The sequence below is a fragment of the Peromyscus maniculatus genome, chromosome 2, assembly GCF_049852395.1.
Source record: "Peromyscus maniculatus bairdii isolate BWxNUB_F1_BW_parent chromosome 2, HU_Pman_BW_mat_3.1, whole genome shotgun sequence".
Taxonomy (NCBI): Eukaryota; Metazoa; Chordata; class Mammalia; order Rodentia; family Cricetidae; genus Peromyscus; species Peromyscus maniculatus.
In genome coordinates, this window is record NC_134853.1 from 7750695 (window position 1) to 7766571 (window position 15877).

At 40.8% G+C, this 15877-nt stretch overlaps 1 protein-coding gene across 26 annotated transcripts in view; it reads right to left on the reverse strand.

Moving 5' to 3' along the window:
• Eya1 (EYA transcriptional coactivator and phosphatase 1) overlaps positions 1-15877 on the reverse strand; it is a 312966-nt gene that overhangs the window by 84117 nt on the left and 212972 nt on the right. For all 26 annotated transcript variants that reach the window (XM_076563734.1, XM_076563733.1, XM_076563735.1 and 23 more), the window contains 2 exons: positions 3398-3480; positions 2816-3002 (listed from right to left, as the gene is read on the reverse strand). In XM_076563734.1, coding sequence (XP_076419849.1) covers positions 2816-3002; positions 3398-3480 — 270 coding nt within the window. The remainder of the gene's footprint in view (positions 1-2815; positions 3003-3397; positions 3481-15877) is intronic.

Here is a 15877-nt window from a genome sequence, read left to right on the forward strand (position 1 = left end):
ACCAGGACAACGGGAGCTCTTTGTGTAAAACAGAATGGATCTACAATCTTGCCACATCTTGCACAAAAACTAATTCTGAGTTTATAAATGCACTTCAGTGTAAAATGCTAAGCTCCAAACCGCACAGGGAGTAACATAAGAGACATTCTTAACCATTTTGGGGTTGGCAATAAATTTTTTGATCCAATATCAAAGGTGATTTATGAAAAAAAAACTGGTTAAGGCAGATTTCATTAAGAGTGAAATTTTCCTCTGTGAAAAATACTATTACTAGAAATCCACATACTAGACAAAATCATTTGTAAAATATGTATGCATCATGAGGCTTGGAGCCAAAATATAGAAAGACTTATTTGAACAGTAAGAAAATCCGATTTAGAAGCAGACAAGAGTACTGATCAGTACGCATGAAATCATGTTCCACATGGAAACATATACCACTAGAGAATAGCAAATGAAAACAAGATACCACAGCAATGATAGTGGCCAAAATCCAAAATATCAACAACATGGAATGTTGACTAGAGTGTGGAGCAACTGGAATGCCATTGGTGAGAAAGCAAGATGGTAGTCATCTTAGAAAGCGGTTTCATGGTTTCTACCAAAACCAACCATAATTTTGCATATAATCTAGAACCATACTTGTAAGTATTTACCCCAAATGAGTGAAAAACGTACATATACACAAATACTTGTACCCCAGATTGTCAAGGTATCAGGAATAAGTAGCTGCAGAGTGTTCAGTTTTAATCATTTTTTTTTTTGTTTGTTTGTTTTTTTTTTTTTTTTGTGAGACAGGGTTTCTCTGTGTAGCTTTGCGCCTTTCCTGGGACTCACTTGGTAGCCCAGGCTGGCCTCGAACTCACAGAGATCCGCCTGGCTCTGCCTCCCAAGTGCTGGGATTAAAGGCGTGCGCCACCACCGCCCGGCCGAGTGTTCAGTTTTAAATGAGACCTATGCATCACATTCCTCTCCTAAAGACTCAGGGGTCACTGCAGAAGAGAGACAGAAAGATTGTGAAAGCCAGAAGTAGTAGATGCCTCCAAGGAAATAGTATTCTCCAGACACAACAGGGCAACTAGACAGAGGAACTCCCAGCAATTGTGACAGTGTGCACAAGACTGAACAGTTTCAATCCAGACAAAAATCCCATCGTAGAGTTGGGGAAAGTGGGCACAAAGCCCTACCCCTAGCTGAGGAACATTAGCATTGGATAGTTACTGGGGGAGGGAGAGTCAGCTTTAAAGATCTGGACCCTGGTGGTGGGTCTACCACTCTCCAGGCAGTCCCCAACCCCAAGAGTATTCAGACAACACAAATTGTATTAGCAGGGCTTAAAGAGATAGAAATGCAGACACAGGTAGAGACGGTAGAGAATGTGAGGTTGGATGAATGGAGAGATGGAGACGAATCTGAGAAGGGTTTGGGGTAAATATGATAAAAATACATTGAGTTCTCAAAGGATAAAAGTATTATTTAAAAATGCACAGTGTAAAACAAATGGATCTCTATATGCTTCCTTCACACACAAAAAAGCCAAACCAACCAAACAAACAAAAACCCTTGCCAGTTATCTTTCTGTGTTCACTCCAACAAAGAAGTCAATGAGCCAGGTGAAAACAGCAGTCAGGAGGCTGAGAGGAGGACCACAGGCATGTGATGAGAGAAAGGCCTAGTGACGCACACCAACAGAAGCCACACTGTAGCTTCCCAGGGTTACAGGATGCTGACTTTAACTCAATGGACTATCATTCAGAAGAAAATGAATCACACCCGAAATGATTTTGATAAAAGTATACATTTGTTAAGTTCAATACTTATCTCTGTCTCAAAAGCCACCAGATCATATTTCACAAATCATTCTAATTCTTTCACATGGCTATGAATTTTTAACCATTAAAGTTTCTTTTTCATTCAGAGTAGCAAGAAAGGCAAGTTAGTGCTCCAAACTTAGTGAGGGATTCTTTGAATTCCTTCTGTAGACAACAGGAACAAACCCTTACTTTGGGAGAATAACAGCTGGGCTCATAATCCATGAAATAAGGGGCTACATTTTTACAAGTTAGGACAATGGAGCAAGAGGTTTGAGAGAAAATACCAGAAATAGGAGATTAATGGAGGAAGGTGAGCACATAGTGCTGGGGGTCATTTGTCCCCCAAAGAACAAACCAGTGCAGGGAAAGAAGTGAAAAGACGAAGGACAAAAGAGCCACAGATGGGGAAGCACTTGTTTGCAAGGCCTTGGGCAGAAGTCTGGAAAATGCTGCACCAGACACACTGGGACACAACCCACAGCACGTCCTGGGAGGGAGGACGGGTTGGGCTTCTTGGTCTGCACAATTCCCCTTTGGTATTATTTGAAATTTTTCATTTTTTTAAAACTTTCAGCAATGCACTGCTATCATTGGAAAACTATGTAATGATAAAAAATGTTAAATCCTAAATACTATAATTTATTTGGATATTCCATATATGGTATTAAATTAGTCTCATATCTAGTTATCAATAATAATAAGTAGTTATTTCTAAGTATATTTCTAAAGGCTATGTGCTATGTATAATATAACATGAAAACTGAGAATATTGACAAATAAATTAATAAAATCTCTCACATGTTTGAGTTTACATACCTTATATTAAAATTTCCAAACCAATAAACAATAATAAAGGTGGTGCCATGATTGTGCAGTCCAAAGTAGTTACGTGTTTATGAAAATTTGCCAAAAGGGCACAACCCACTGCTTGAGTTTATAACCTCATAAAATTGCAGTTGAGCGTAAGAATTGAGCCAGAACTAAGTAAAACACGTGATTACCTGCTGTGGGGTCTGTGACCGCCTGACTTGTGATGCCAGAAGGTGGTTCTTGGAGTTGGTAAGTGGCGTTGGTTGATGGTGTCGTTGGGCTGGCGTTACTGCTTGTCATATAGTGTGCTGGATACGGGGAGCTGTTATAATACTGGGTATACTGACCCTGGCCAAAGCTGGGGTAAGATGGATAGTCCTACCAAATCAAAGCACAAAAGAGTTGTCCGTCAAAGCACCGCTGTTCACTTCCTACATTGCAAAGTCAAGTCATAAATGGTTATGTTTCTATGTCTTTCGTGAACTCATATAAGCAAGTGCATATTCCCTCATGAGCTCAGATTTGCAAGCAAACTTTAGGTAAGGTCACAGACAGCCTTCAGAGCTTCCATTTGATGCCACAATACAAACAAAATGAAACCCATCTGAAAACTGTAAGACTCAACATAAATGACTGCTATAGAGATTGTATAAAGAAAAAAATCTTAAAAAGCTTAAGAAAGTTCTCACAGCTTAATATAAACAATCCTTCCTTTATATAAAATCATTTTGTATTTTTAAATGTTTCAGAAGTTGAATTCTCAATTAAATTACCTGCTGTGAACTGTTAAATCCAGAGGAATTGGTGAGTGAATTATTTCCTGCATATAATCCTGATGATGTGGTAAAACTGCTACCTGGAACAGAGTGGAAAGACAGACTGTTCAGTGACGTACTCGGTGACGTACTCAGTGACGTACTCAGTGACGTACTCAGTGATGTAGGAGAACGTCATTTCCATAAGGCAGGGGTGGAATCAGCTCCATCTTCGCACTGTAATCCACCGTCATCAGTAACATTGTATTTGGTCATTTTAGGGATGGAGAAATGGCTGAGTGGTTAAGTGTTTGCTGCTCTTCCTGAGTACCCAGATTCAGTTCCCAGCTTCTACATCAGTAACCCCAGCTTCAGGGGATCCAATGCCTCTGGTCTCTGGAAGCCACATTCTCACAATCTCTCTCCCTCTCCCCCCTCTGTCTGTCACACGCACAAACTCAAAAATTAAATATTAAAAAAATGGTTGACGATTTCAATTGTATTTATATTATAGTAAAGAAGTTTAAATTTCAGAGTGCATAAGTAATTCAGAAAAAAGCAAGATCAAAGGTATGCATTTGTGTGAAAATATCAGCCAATGACTTTTCCATTTTAGTCTACAAAACACACTGTTTTTCATGTCTTTTCATGAAATATGCAAAATACAATTGGAGCATTTTCTTCCCTGGAGCCTTTTCCACTCTCATGAGTTCTTTCTTACTTTCCCTTAGCAAATTTTAACAAATATTTGTTCTCCCTCCATAAAATAAAATAAAGTGATCATATTAGCTGAACCTTACGGTTCTTGATAGCTCAGAAACTGTATTGCTACTTCCAAGGACTTACAATGCTCCCTGATGTCCTTATTAATGCGGCTGTCATAATGGGCCTCTGAGCAGGCTCTCATTATTATATTTCATGGGAGAATAAACAGCAGCACTTGAAACTCTTAATACAAAGATGAAGGAGGAGGATCGCTCTGCCACAGGTGCGGTTGAGAGCAGCACTGTCTTTGTTGGCGGTCCACATGGCCCGACCATGAACAGCAGGCGCTGTGCACACACATCACGGAGTCCGTCCCTCCGTCATTCATTTTGCTACCATTGAGCTGTGCCAAACAAAAACACAACTCGGTGGTCTAACTAGCAAGCATTTCCAAATTTCTAAAAATGATCGCGCTCAGAAATGAACAACTGTGCGCGTGGTTTCAAGATGTGTGATATACACCGCAATACACAGAATTTTACTGCCAAGAATTTACTCTAAGGAAAAATAAGGGGTTTATTTAGGAAGCTCATTAGCAAAGATGCTCTACAGAGTTGTTTCCAACAACAAAGCAGAGCTGCCCCACCCTTCAGGGGTGCCTCTCTGCAACAGAATGAAGATTGTTAGTGGCGGTGCTGACATGAGATTTTTGTTTTCATGTTCTTTTAGCAAAGTACAAAATGGAACAACAAAAATATACTTTTAATTATTTAATTTTTAAATACTTTAGAAAGCCTAAAATTGTTAAGGAGTACAAAAACTGGGCTGCAGGAGTGACTCAGCAGGGAAAGGGACTTGCTGCTAAGGCTGATGACCAGAGTTCGGTCCCCAGGACCTGACAGAGGCGATTTGTCTCCTTACTTCCTCGTGTGTGCTGTGGTTCACACATGCACACATAATAACTGATTTTTTTTTAAATTAAGATTTTTCTCTGAAGCAGTCAATCACAGTCATGGTATATCTATGAAGCCAATGTACATTTCTAAATTTTGTACTCAGAGGCTGTCTTGTTTCTAGGATAAAAAATAAGCTGGGCGGTGGTGGTGGTGGCACACATCTTTAATCCCAGCACTCAGGAGGCAGAGGCAGGTGGATCTCTATTGAGTTCGAGGCTAGCCTGGTCTAAAGAGCGAGATCTAGGAAATTTGCAAAGCTACACAGAGAAAGCCTGTCTCGACAAACCAAAAAAAAAAAAAAAAAAAAGCAATTTTGAGAGGATACATTGTATAGCAAATGAGTGGGCTACACACCAAATGTGTAGGCAGATCACGCAGAGTCTTCAGTGTGAGCTCATTGCTTAAGAGTGGATTCGTGACTAACACACAGTAGTTGCTTCTCCAATTATTTACTTGATACTGAACATTTAAATATTGGCTTAACAATCAGAAAACCCAGCTGTAGGGGGTGTCACTTGGGGACGTGCAGTCAAGCATATATGTGCACAGAGGTCAGAGGACAACCCCAAATGTCATTCCTCAGGCACCTTCCAATTTTGGTTCAAAGCAGGGTCTCTCACTGAACTGCAACTTTGCCAGGTAGGCCAGGCTGGCTGCCAAGCAAGCTGGAGGCTCCTTCTTTCTTAGGCTCCAGTTTCAACATCATTGGGATCAGAAGAGCACACCACCATGCTGATGTTTTACATGGGTTCTGGGCATCCAAACTCGGGAGCTCGTGCTTGCTAGGCGAGTGCTTTATGGATAGAGCCACCTCCCAGGCCAGATTAGAGTGTTTGATGCATAAATTAAGAATTGTCTGGACGCTGGACAGCTCACCTACCTACTCTAAAATATAATTCCCTCATCTTCAAATCCTGCTTAAGAGGCTTCTTAAACATCATGTGAAGTAGTATTTCAGAAAGTACAATGACCACCCCCTGCCTCATATGCAGAGAAGGTAGGCCTTATTATTGTTTATCCTAGCACACACTTACAAAATTCTCCAATGTTTTTATGCATCCTTTTCCCTTTTTGACTTTTCCAAATGAAAAATACTTCATCACTTTGTATACTGGACATCCTTTTCTTAGTTATTAAGCATCTATGAGCTTTAAAAGCTAGATCCAAGGATTTGTTGTTTATATGAACAGAGGAAAATATTTCCTAAGGTAGCTTCAAATGCACTCATCACACAGACTCATGCTTGTGGTTTCTTCTTTTGTACATTTTAGAATAGATTTTCTTCCTAGTCTCCAGAACACCTCACCTGGCCAAGGAACTCTTTCACACTATTAATACTCCAAACATTGAAGTTTCAATAAACAAGCATCAATGTTAATGTTCATTTGCACAGGATAATCATATACTCATTAAATAATAAGTACTGGGTTCATACTGATGATTCTATGGGAATAAAAGGATGGTTACAACATACATTGTGACCACACAGGAGGTATCAGGATGATTATATGGCTTTCTATTTTTCTGAGACAGGGTCTCTCTCTACATAGCCCTGGCTAGCTTGGAACTCACTAGGTAGACCAAACTGGTCTCAGGCTCAGAGATCTACATGTTTCTGCTTCTCAAGTGCTGGGATTAAAGCTAATTTTGCTTTTTAAACACTGAATCTCATGGGTAAGATTCCTTCTATATTTGTACATCAGAGAACAAGTAATTAATGATGACAGTGATACACAGAGAAAGAAGAAAATACTAAACACTTAAAATTTCCTTCTGAAATAAGTCTAAGTTTCTTCTGTATAAAAGTACACTTTTCTCAACTTCAGCTATTATATACAGTCGATAAGAAAAAATACATTGGGTTATGACCTGTAGCTTTAATTTAAACTGTACATTTTTAGGTTATGACTTGCTACTTTCAGTTAAATGACACATTTTTGGGCAATAAATACTGACCTCCATAATCCCCACTCACCAAGAAAATGAATAAGATCTAGAAAATATATTTTTAAATGGATATTTTCATTCCATAAGTTATTTGCTGGAACAAAGCAGAAAAGACCATGGAAGCTATATTGGCACATACAGGCCACTAGGGTAGGGCCAAGTAAATCACAGTTCACTACTCCAAATGGTACCCAAGTGACTTTCCAGACGTACGCTGTTTCTAAGACTGCACTCACTAGAAGCCAACATCAGTTATACTCATTTGCAGGCAGAGATTCCATTCCACTCAGTGTGCTGAAGCAGGAGTTTAATGGCACCCCAGTGGCCTCAGGGACTTAATGCAACTTCCAAAAGGATCTCACTTGCTTCAAGGAGAGGTGTACCTCCTGGAAGCTGGGGCTCAGACCAGATTCACTTTACTAGAAGCGAGGTCTCAAGGCTGCTCTACCCAGCTTCCCACAGAACATGGGCAAATAAGGTGGCTTCGAGTCTAGGCTGCTAATACTCGCTGTCAGCCACAGCCTTCTCTGCTAGCTGCCTTCACTGGTCCAGTGCTCTCCTGCTGTCCTGTGGAAGTGGCAAACTCCTCCTCTAAAGAGCATGGCAGATCCCATCACCACCCCCCACTTGAAAAGTAACTGTTAGTGGCTCCCAGTTGCCCCCAGGATAAAGGCAAGCTCCTTGTGGGGCTTATTTATTAGACTTATTCAGCTGTCTGGTCCCTATTTATCTTCTGCACTTGTTTGATCTCTTCCTAGCAGCCCCAGCCCCGCGCCCCAGATGCCCTTTCCAGCCTAACTGGTGAGCTACCATGTGGTTCTCCTAATGCTGTTCAGCACCGCTACCCCATTCTGTAGTCACACACTGGCCAGCTTCTATTAGACTTAATTCCACATGGCCTAGAAACCCATGTCCTCAGAAAGTCCCCTCTGCATACGCCTCAATCATTCTGTCTTTCATTTATCTACCTACCTTTTCACCTATTAATGAGCCTGTCTTTGAAGCATGCATATATGTATATGCATATGATCACATCCGTGATTTACTATCAGTATTTTAAGCTAATTTTGTACTAATTCATCTATAAATAAACAAGTACTAATTATACTTGTTAGTCTTTTTACTGTGAGATGGGAGTATATAAAAGGCTATGCACATGTTTGAGTTTATAAAAACACAGGAGTATCTACACCCCACATATAAAACATCCAGATAGTAACATATGTAGAGATATAGTAACATTTTTTAAGAAAAATATGTAACTCCCATTTTTCTGTACCATGTTAGATGCAATCTCATCTTCTCCATGATTTACATGCCACAACCTGATTTTTTTTATTACATTTAGTGTGTGAGTGTGTGTGTGTGTGTGTGTGTGTGTGTGTGTGTGCACGCACACATGTGGACATTAGAGATTGGAGAACAATTTGTGAGAGACTGTTCTCCCCTTCCACTATATGGAACCCAGGAAATGAACTCAGGTTTTCAGGCTTCGCAGCAAACACCTTTACTGCTGGGCTTACTATTAAGCCATCTTTCTTGCCCATAGCTTGATATTGTCAGGGTTAATATTTTAAGTTTTCAGATAAAATAATAGTTAGGATAAGGTACTACAGATTTTATGGGGGTCACAGTGACTTTCAACCAGATGCCTGCCCGACTTTAAAGTCAATTTACTATTCCTCTGCTTCTTTTTTTCCCCTGGATTTATGGGGAGTTGGAAATTCACTGAAAGCTTCCCATGATGTCCTACAAAAGTGACAACAGCAAATACGGAACTTCAAACCCTCAGAGGACTCGTCCTGCACATGCCCAAATCAAGTGTTTGTTCCTAATCACCCTTTCCAGATACACCCATAGGGGAGATAGTAACATTTCATTTTACACATGCAGAAAACCCTTGGAGTTATAAGAGATGTGGCAGAGGTGTGACTCCATCTCATCAAGCCATTCAGTTCTAGACATGCAGGCCTTCATGTCCATAGTGCATTGACTATCGGAGTCGCAAGAGTGTTTTCTTATATATTTGAACCTTTGCAATCAAAATACAGTTGGTGGATGAGCTCTGAGTGATCAGGAGGCCCTGCTGAAAGGTGCCTGTTTGAGACCCTCCCAGACCCAGGAATCCCAGCAGTTGGGGCAGAAGGTTATTGCTGTCTAACTCAAAGCCTATATGTTACCCAAATTCCACAGAGTCTGAGTTTTACTGCCGCGTTTCAGCACCAAATTCACTACATATTCTAGGAACTGTTTCAAAACCATGTAACCAAGATAAACTGTCTTTATGCACAAAGCAAGCAATCATACTCTTTAAGCATCTGCAGAACCTGTGTGGGGCATTGGTGGTTCTTTTTCTATTCTTTTCACATTTATGTATGTACATATTTATCATGTGTGCATATGTGCACACCTGAGTGCCAGAGTGCACATGTGGAGGTCCAACTTGCAGGAACTGGTTGACTTCTGCCAGGTGGATCCCAGGAAGGTCAGGGTTGGCAGCAAGCACCTGCACCTGCTGAGCCACCGGACCAGCCTGTACAGAGTTCATCTGTGCCTGAGCTGAGCTACAGATCGCCAAGAGCAGGAAGGCCCAGGATGATAGCTGCTCTGCAGACGTCAGCATCAGTTCTACACCAGACTCCACAGAGCTGCCGGGGGAGTGAAATGTATCAGAGGTGTTCTATGGTGGAATGTTTTCTGTTTTTATTTCACATAAAATCATGAAGGTCACCCAGGGTGAAAAGAATCCTGTCTTAGAACCCATCGTAGTTGAGGGGTTTGGAAGAAGTTGGCTCAGGTGACTTTCCAGTGACTCCTGGTGAAGTAACACTTCAGAAGGATGTAGAGGGGCCACCTTCTACTGGATAGTTTAAGAAAATTGTATCTACTAAAAGAGTTTATTGCTGTGAAAATCCATACTTTCTTTGTCATGGAGACTCCTTCCTCACTCAAAATCATTGGAAAATGTCATTTCCTTCAGAAAATCTGCAAAGAACACACATTTTCCTGTCCCTTGGTCTCCTTTTAATGTTGAGACTGTTTATGGAATAAATAGATTACATCTCTTATTGCAAAATCAAGTTCTACTCCATCAACACATCTTAAACATTCCACAAACTCCTGAGGACCATGGAGAAAAGTGTGGGTTAGCTTTGCTGGAGGAGACACCAGAAGCCTGGACAGGGGCTGCCTCACCTTGGGGTTGAAGGCACCAAGCAGGCTGGCACAGAAATACAGCACAACACAGAAAAGAGCAGGGAGCACATTTTACCACCCATGGAAGAGCTGAGAGCAAAAGAAAGCTTCATCGAGAAGCAGGAAGGGGAGCTGGAGGTTCATGATGAAAGTTCCTTGATCACTTCTTAAAGAAAAAAAAAAATCACAGGAAGAGAAACGGCACTGGGAAAATCCTAGAATCCTAATGTCCAACATGTCAATACTGTTAAAGCAGGACCCACAAAATGCTATGATTCTCCTTCCAAAGCTTGGAAAGAGTAAAGGAGCTACAATAAATGTAAAGGTGTACATGTGCATCTCAGCCTGGAGATGAAGGCTGGACTTTAGGGTGTAGAGTTGGGATGAGGTGCTAGGACAGATCTTATCTAAGATGTTTCTCAAGGCTCTCCATGCATGGCCCACTGTTAATTATCCAGAATGTGGTCAAAACTGTTCTGAAAACTTACTGTGGCCCTGTTCCCCTCAATTAATGCTTCTCCCCATCATTCATTTTCCCTATTCCTTAAGGCCTAGACCATCTTTGTCTTTCCAATAACCTTCCTTGACTATTTCTGTGTGTACTGACTATGTTCTGGGAACCCTGGCTCACTAATATCATTGTTTATCTATTCCCTAGACAAGTTTTGAGCAAGTTCTTCCCAGTCTTTTCACCATGAGCCTGATTCCTTAAGTTCATTTGCTGTATTCCTTTTGCATGTATATCTACATGTAATTTGAATGTATGCACAAATTGTGTGGGGTAGCTTGTGGGAGTGCATGAGCACGTGAAGGCCAGAGTTTGCAGTTTCAGCTATTGGCAGCATAGCGGAACACCAACCTTATGGTTCAGACAAATGCCTAAGAGGCTATTTACTCTGGTAAGTTAGATCCTGAGGGCATATCACAAGTGTATTGATGAAAATATGTTCTGCTTGCATATTAAAGTCTTCAAATTCAGAATGCAATAGTAACCTATGTTTGCATTCCATTTTGTTTATTGTTGTATATAGTGAGAGAGAAGAGAACATAGCTTCATTCTTTTCCATGTGATTGACCAATTTCTCCCTCAGCATTTACTGGAAAAGATTATCCTTTCCTAACATGTACTCTTATCACTTTCTTTGAAAATTAGTTGACTGTTAACTTCTGTTCTGTTTCACTGGTGATGGTCTTGATGCCAATACCATGCTGTCCTGGTCACTATAGCTCTGCAGTATATTCTCAAGTTAGGCAGTGTGATGCCTTCCAGCCTTGCTGGATTTTGCTTCAGACTACCCTTTCCCCACATCCTATATTTTTTTAGTGTGTTTGTATTTCCAGATTTCTACTTTTTGTCCTGAGTTATTTTCAAAGTTGCCAAATGTATAGGATACTCATCTTCTCACAGCAAATGCAAGAAGATGGAGGAAAGCCATTATCGCTGTGTTCTGGTTTACTATTTTCTAATTTACCATGCAAACTCTTTCAGATTGTCTGAATCAATAATGGTGACAGGGTCTCAGATATTCAAAATATTGGAATTAATTATGCTTTACACAAAAAATCATACATACCCCAAGAGCAGAGAAAATGATATATAAGAAATTTAATAGCTAAATTTGAAATCAAACTGATTCATTTCTAAAAGACTTTACTGTTGCTGTTTTATTAGGCTGGCAAATGATAGAAGTCACCCAGGGATAGTCCACCACAAGGCTCTGGTTTCTTCCTCCATTGTCCTTTCTCTACAGAGAATGGGTGGAGCTTTGTCAACCATAGCAAATAAGAAACAGTCCTTGTGGGAGACCTTGTCTGTGTCTCCTGGTCCCATAGGTTCAAATTGATTGTACCTTTAAAACACACCATCCCTCAAAAAGACTTGCATTAAAATGTCTCTACTACTTCCTCTTAGTTAACAAGAACACAGCCTGTGTTTATTTCTGTTTTGTGTGTGATTTCACCTGGAGAATTTTGCCCATTTCTAACTTCAAAAAGCTTTAAAAAAGAAAAAAAAAGTAACACATAGGTCAAAGGTCTGTTTCAAAGAGAACAAGGGCTCACATTAAAAACCGGAATCCCAGGCAGCCTAAGCAAGCTGGAACCTGCAGGGGCCTGTCTGTCCTGCCCACATTTTAAAGTGTTTTCTAGCATTTATTCAGCAAGCAGGATGCCGTCTGTCCCTCGTGGATTTTCACAGAAGTCTGTTTGCTTTCCTTCTCTGGCCTTTTTGCCATGGGCTATGTCCGTCATCGGGAACAATTTCTATGGCAGAAGTCAGCGTGGGCCAGATGGGCCATTGAAAAGCAAGGCCTCCTCCTTCACTGAAGATGGATCTTAATGGGCCAAGTTTCCCTTTTCTTCCAGTTTATTTTCAAAGAAAAGTTTTTACTTAGGTAATAAAGGCTGTAATCCATTCATCTTTCCTGATATATTTCTATATATTTTAACTAAAAACAACTCATACAGACAATAAAATTGGTAAAGGTCACAAATTATTGCTAAACCTAGATTTCAAGGGATTTCCGTATAATTTTCAACACTTGAAATAACACAAGATGCCAAAAGAGCTGAAATGGAATGTTACTTTTTAAAAAAGCAACTTAGGGGAAAAAAAAGATGTAAAAAAGCCAAGAACTTAAAAATAAGTATGAGGTGACAGGCAAAGGAATTAAAGCAATTAAGGGGAAAATTAAAAATAGGGCTGTGTTCCAACCATAACGTTATTGTGTGATCGAGCCAGGAAGCACAGTTCTCAAAAACCTTAACAGATTTTCTTTTTGAAGATTTGCTATGTATTTTCCTAAAACTGTATCTTTGATAGGAATTCCCCTTGGAAAATACCATTTCTAGAGCAAATAAGTTGAAATGCAAAGGTTTAGCAGGGTGTCTCTGAGTGTCTAAGTGACTAGTAAACTGGGACAATTCACGTGTACATCTAAAGAGCTCTAGATAGACAGCAGAGATGTTCTCACCCCACCCGATGCAGCCCCGCACACAGGAGAGTGGAGAGAGGTGGGCACCTGTGCCCTTCTGTGTGCTCTTCCGCATGCTTCTGCCCTGATCTATTGTTTCTCCTCACCAGTCTGAACCTCAGAAAAACACCGCTCACAAAGGAGAACTTAAAATCCTCTACCAAAGCAAGGGCATCCAAAGAAAAGAAACAGTTCCTGCAAACTCTAGATTTAGTGTTTCCTTCATTGTAGCCCCTCCCACATCTCATGGCAATCTGAACCCCTTCCCTAAGAGCAGAAGGACAGGAATACCCCATAACATCATGGCTATTGGGGAGGGATGGGTTCCCAGTGAGACATTCTACACCTCTACCATGATAATCCTGACATCCTTCCGAGAAAATCCACATACTAATAAGAGCACAGGTTGCTTTAAATATATACTATTATGATAAATTAAATAAAAATTTACTATGTGAAATTCCAAATTCATTTCCCCCAACTGATGATCACCAGAGTCTATGGATATTACCTTTTAATTTTCACTGAGCTATAGATCTCTCTACTACCAACAAAAATGTATATATTTTAGACATACTAATGCTAGGTGCTGGGGATAAAAATATGAATAAAGATGTTGCTGCCTTTGACTGTCTATGACACACAGAACTAAGCTGCCATGGAAAGGTAGGTTTCCTCACAGTTGAGCCTCTATCAAGTTAACTTGCACTGGTTTTGTGTGTCTCCCTCAAGTTAACTTGCATTGTTTTTGTGTGTCTCCATTAAGTTAACTTGCATTGTTTTTGTGTGTCTCCATCAAGTTAACTTGCACTGTTTTTGTGTGTCTCCATCAAGTTAACTTGCACTGGCTTTTGTGTGTCTCCATCAAGCTAACTTGCATTGGTTTTGTGTGTCTCCATCAAGCTAACTTGCACTGTTCTTGTGTGTCTCCATCAAGTTAACTTGCACTGTTTTTGTGTGTCTCCATCAAGTTAACTTGCACTGTTCTTGTGTGTCTCCATCAAGTTAACTTGCACTGGTTTTGTGTGTCTGAAAATCATTGGCGGTTCAGCTCTATGCTTCCTTCCCTCCAACTGAGAGAAATGTCACTTTCCTCACAATAGAGCCTTTGGAGTTCTGTGCTAAATGCAATCAACCATCTCTGTGACCTGTGGGGTTTAAGTGGATAATAGTGGCAGCAATAGCTCTGTCCTATTGTTTGGAATACAGAGACACTGAATGCTTGGTTGCAAGTCAGCTGCCTCTTTCATATCAAAGGCGTAGAAAGGTTTATGGAGTAGCCAGCATATAGTCTGGAAACCAATCAGTGAACCGGAGGCAAACAGCTCCACTTCAGTGGTTTTCTTACTCCTGTATAGACTCACATGTGTGGATACTGTGCACGTACACACCTACTTACGCAACACGTCCTGCACTCTGCTGCCAGTGTCTTTTGACCAGTGAGCAGCATTGAAGACTTTACCTGTGCTTTTTACACCTAACCCAATGCTTTCCAGCTTCCAGCCCACGCTTGATGCCCAGCAACCCTTCAAGCCTGTTCATCTACAAAAGGTTTGTGTGTGAGAAGAGCCTCCTCAGATCATTCAATATATTCGTCCAGAGGCATAAAGGAACACTGGTGAACCAAAAGAGGTCAGAAGGAACAGGCAAAGGCGTCACTTTCTCAGGGAGAACTCTACAGTGACTAAGAGTATGAATATTATTGTCTTCCTCAGCTGAACTTAAGGTTCTAGCCTTTCACTAAAATCACAAAAGAAATAATTAAAGTGGGAAAAGAATTGTCTAGTGATCTTGTAGCAAAGATAAAAAACAGAGTTTTCCAAATGCAGAGATATTATTTCATGGGATTTTAGGGTAAGTGCATAGAAAACAATGATCTGATAGCTGGAAATAGCAAGTGCTGGAGTCCTCGCAGCCGCTGCCATGACAGCAGTACCAAATGTCAGAGCATGGGAGTCCAGGAAGGACCATATGGACTAAACGAGGGCACCTAGAAAGGCCTCCCAGCATGGCAGGCCCCACAGTGCATAAAGGCCACACACTGCCTAATGAATGTGTTATTCAGGAGCTCTGGATGGTTCAAACACAGACATGGCTCAGAAAAGGGGTCTCTAAAAATATTTCTCGAGAATTCTGAGCAGAAAAAGCAACTAGCTATATGGCTAGTTATGTGCAACTTGTGACCATGCTTCTGGGACCAATTCCACCTTCAGAAGACACAGGCAATGCTGACAGCCATGTTTAAGGTCACGTGGCTACAAAGGCCTCCCCTGTGACCATGGACAACATGGCAGGATTAGACAGTGCTACACCATTTTCCGTAAGCAGCCATCCTTGAGAAGCTACTCATAGTATACTAGTTAAATGATTGCTCACATGTTCTTCAGGTTTTCAGTCTTCTCTCTGCAAGGTGTTGTTCAGAGCTGTTGGGAAGGCTGAGATCTATGTGAAGTAATCAGAACAGCCCTCATTGTTCTAAAGGGCTCAATGAATGTCATCGCAATTTTATGCTGTTGGGTGGGCATCAAAGTTTTCCACACAGCAGAGCATGTTACATCCCCACCTTCTTCCTGAGCTCTTTTTTCTTTTGTTTTCTTGACAATGAGTCTTGATACTAATGATACGACACAATGAGCCATGGTACTTTGTGGCCTAGAACACAAGACCATCCTCCTGCCTCACCATTCCGAGTCAGGATTATAAGCATACTCCCCCATACCTAC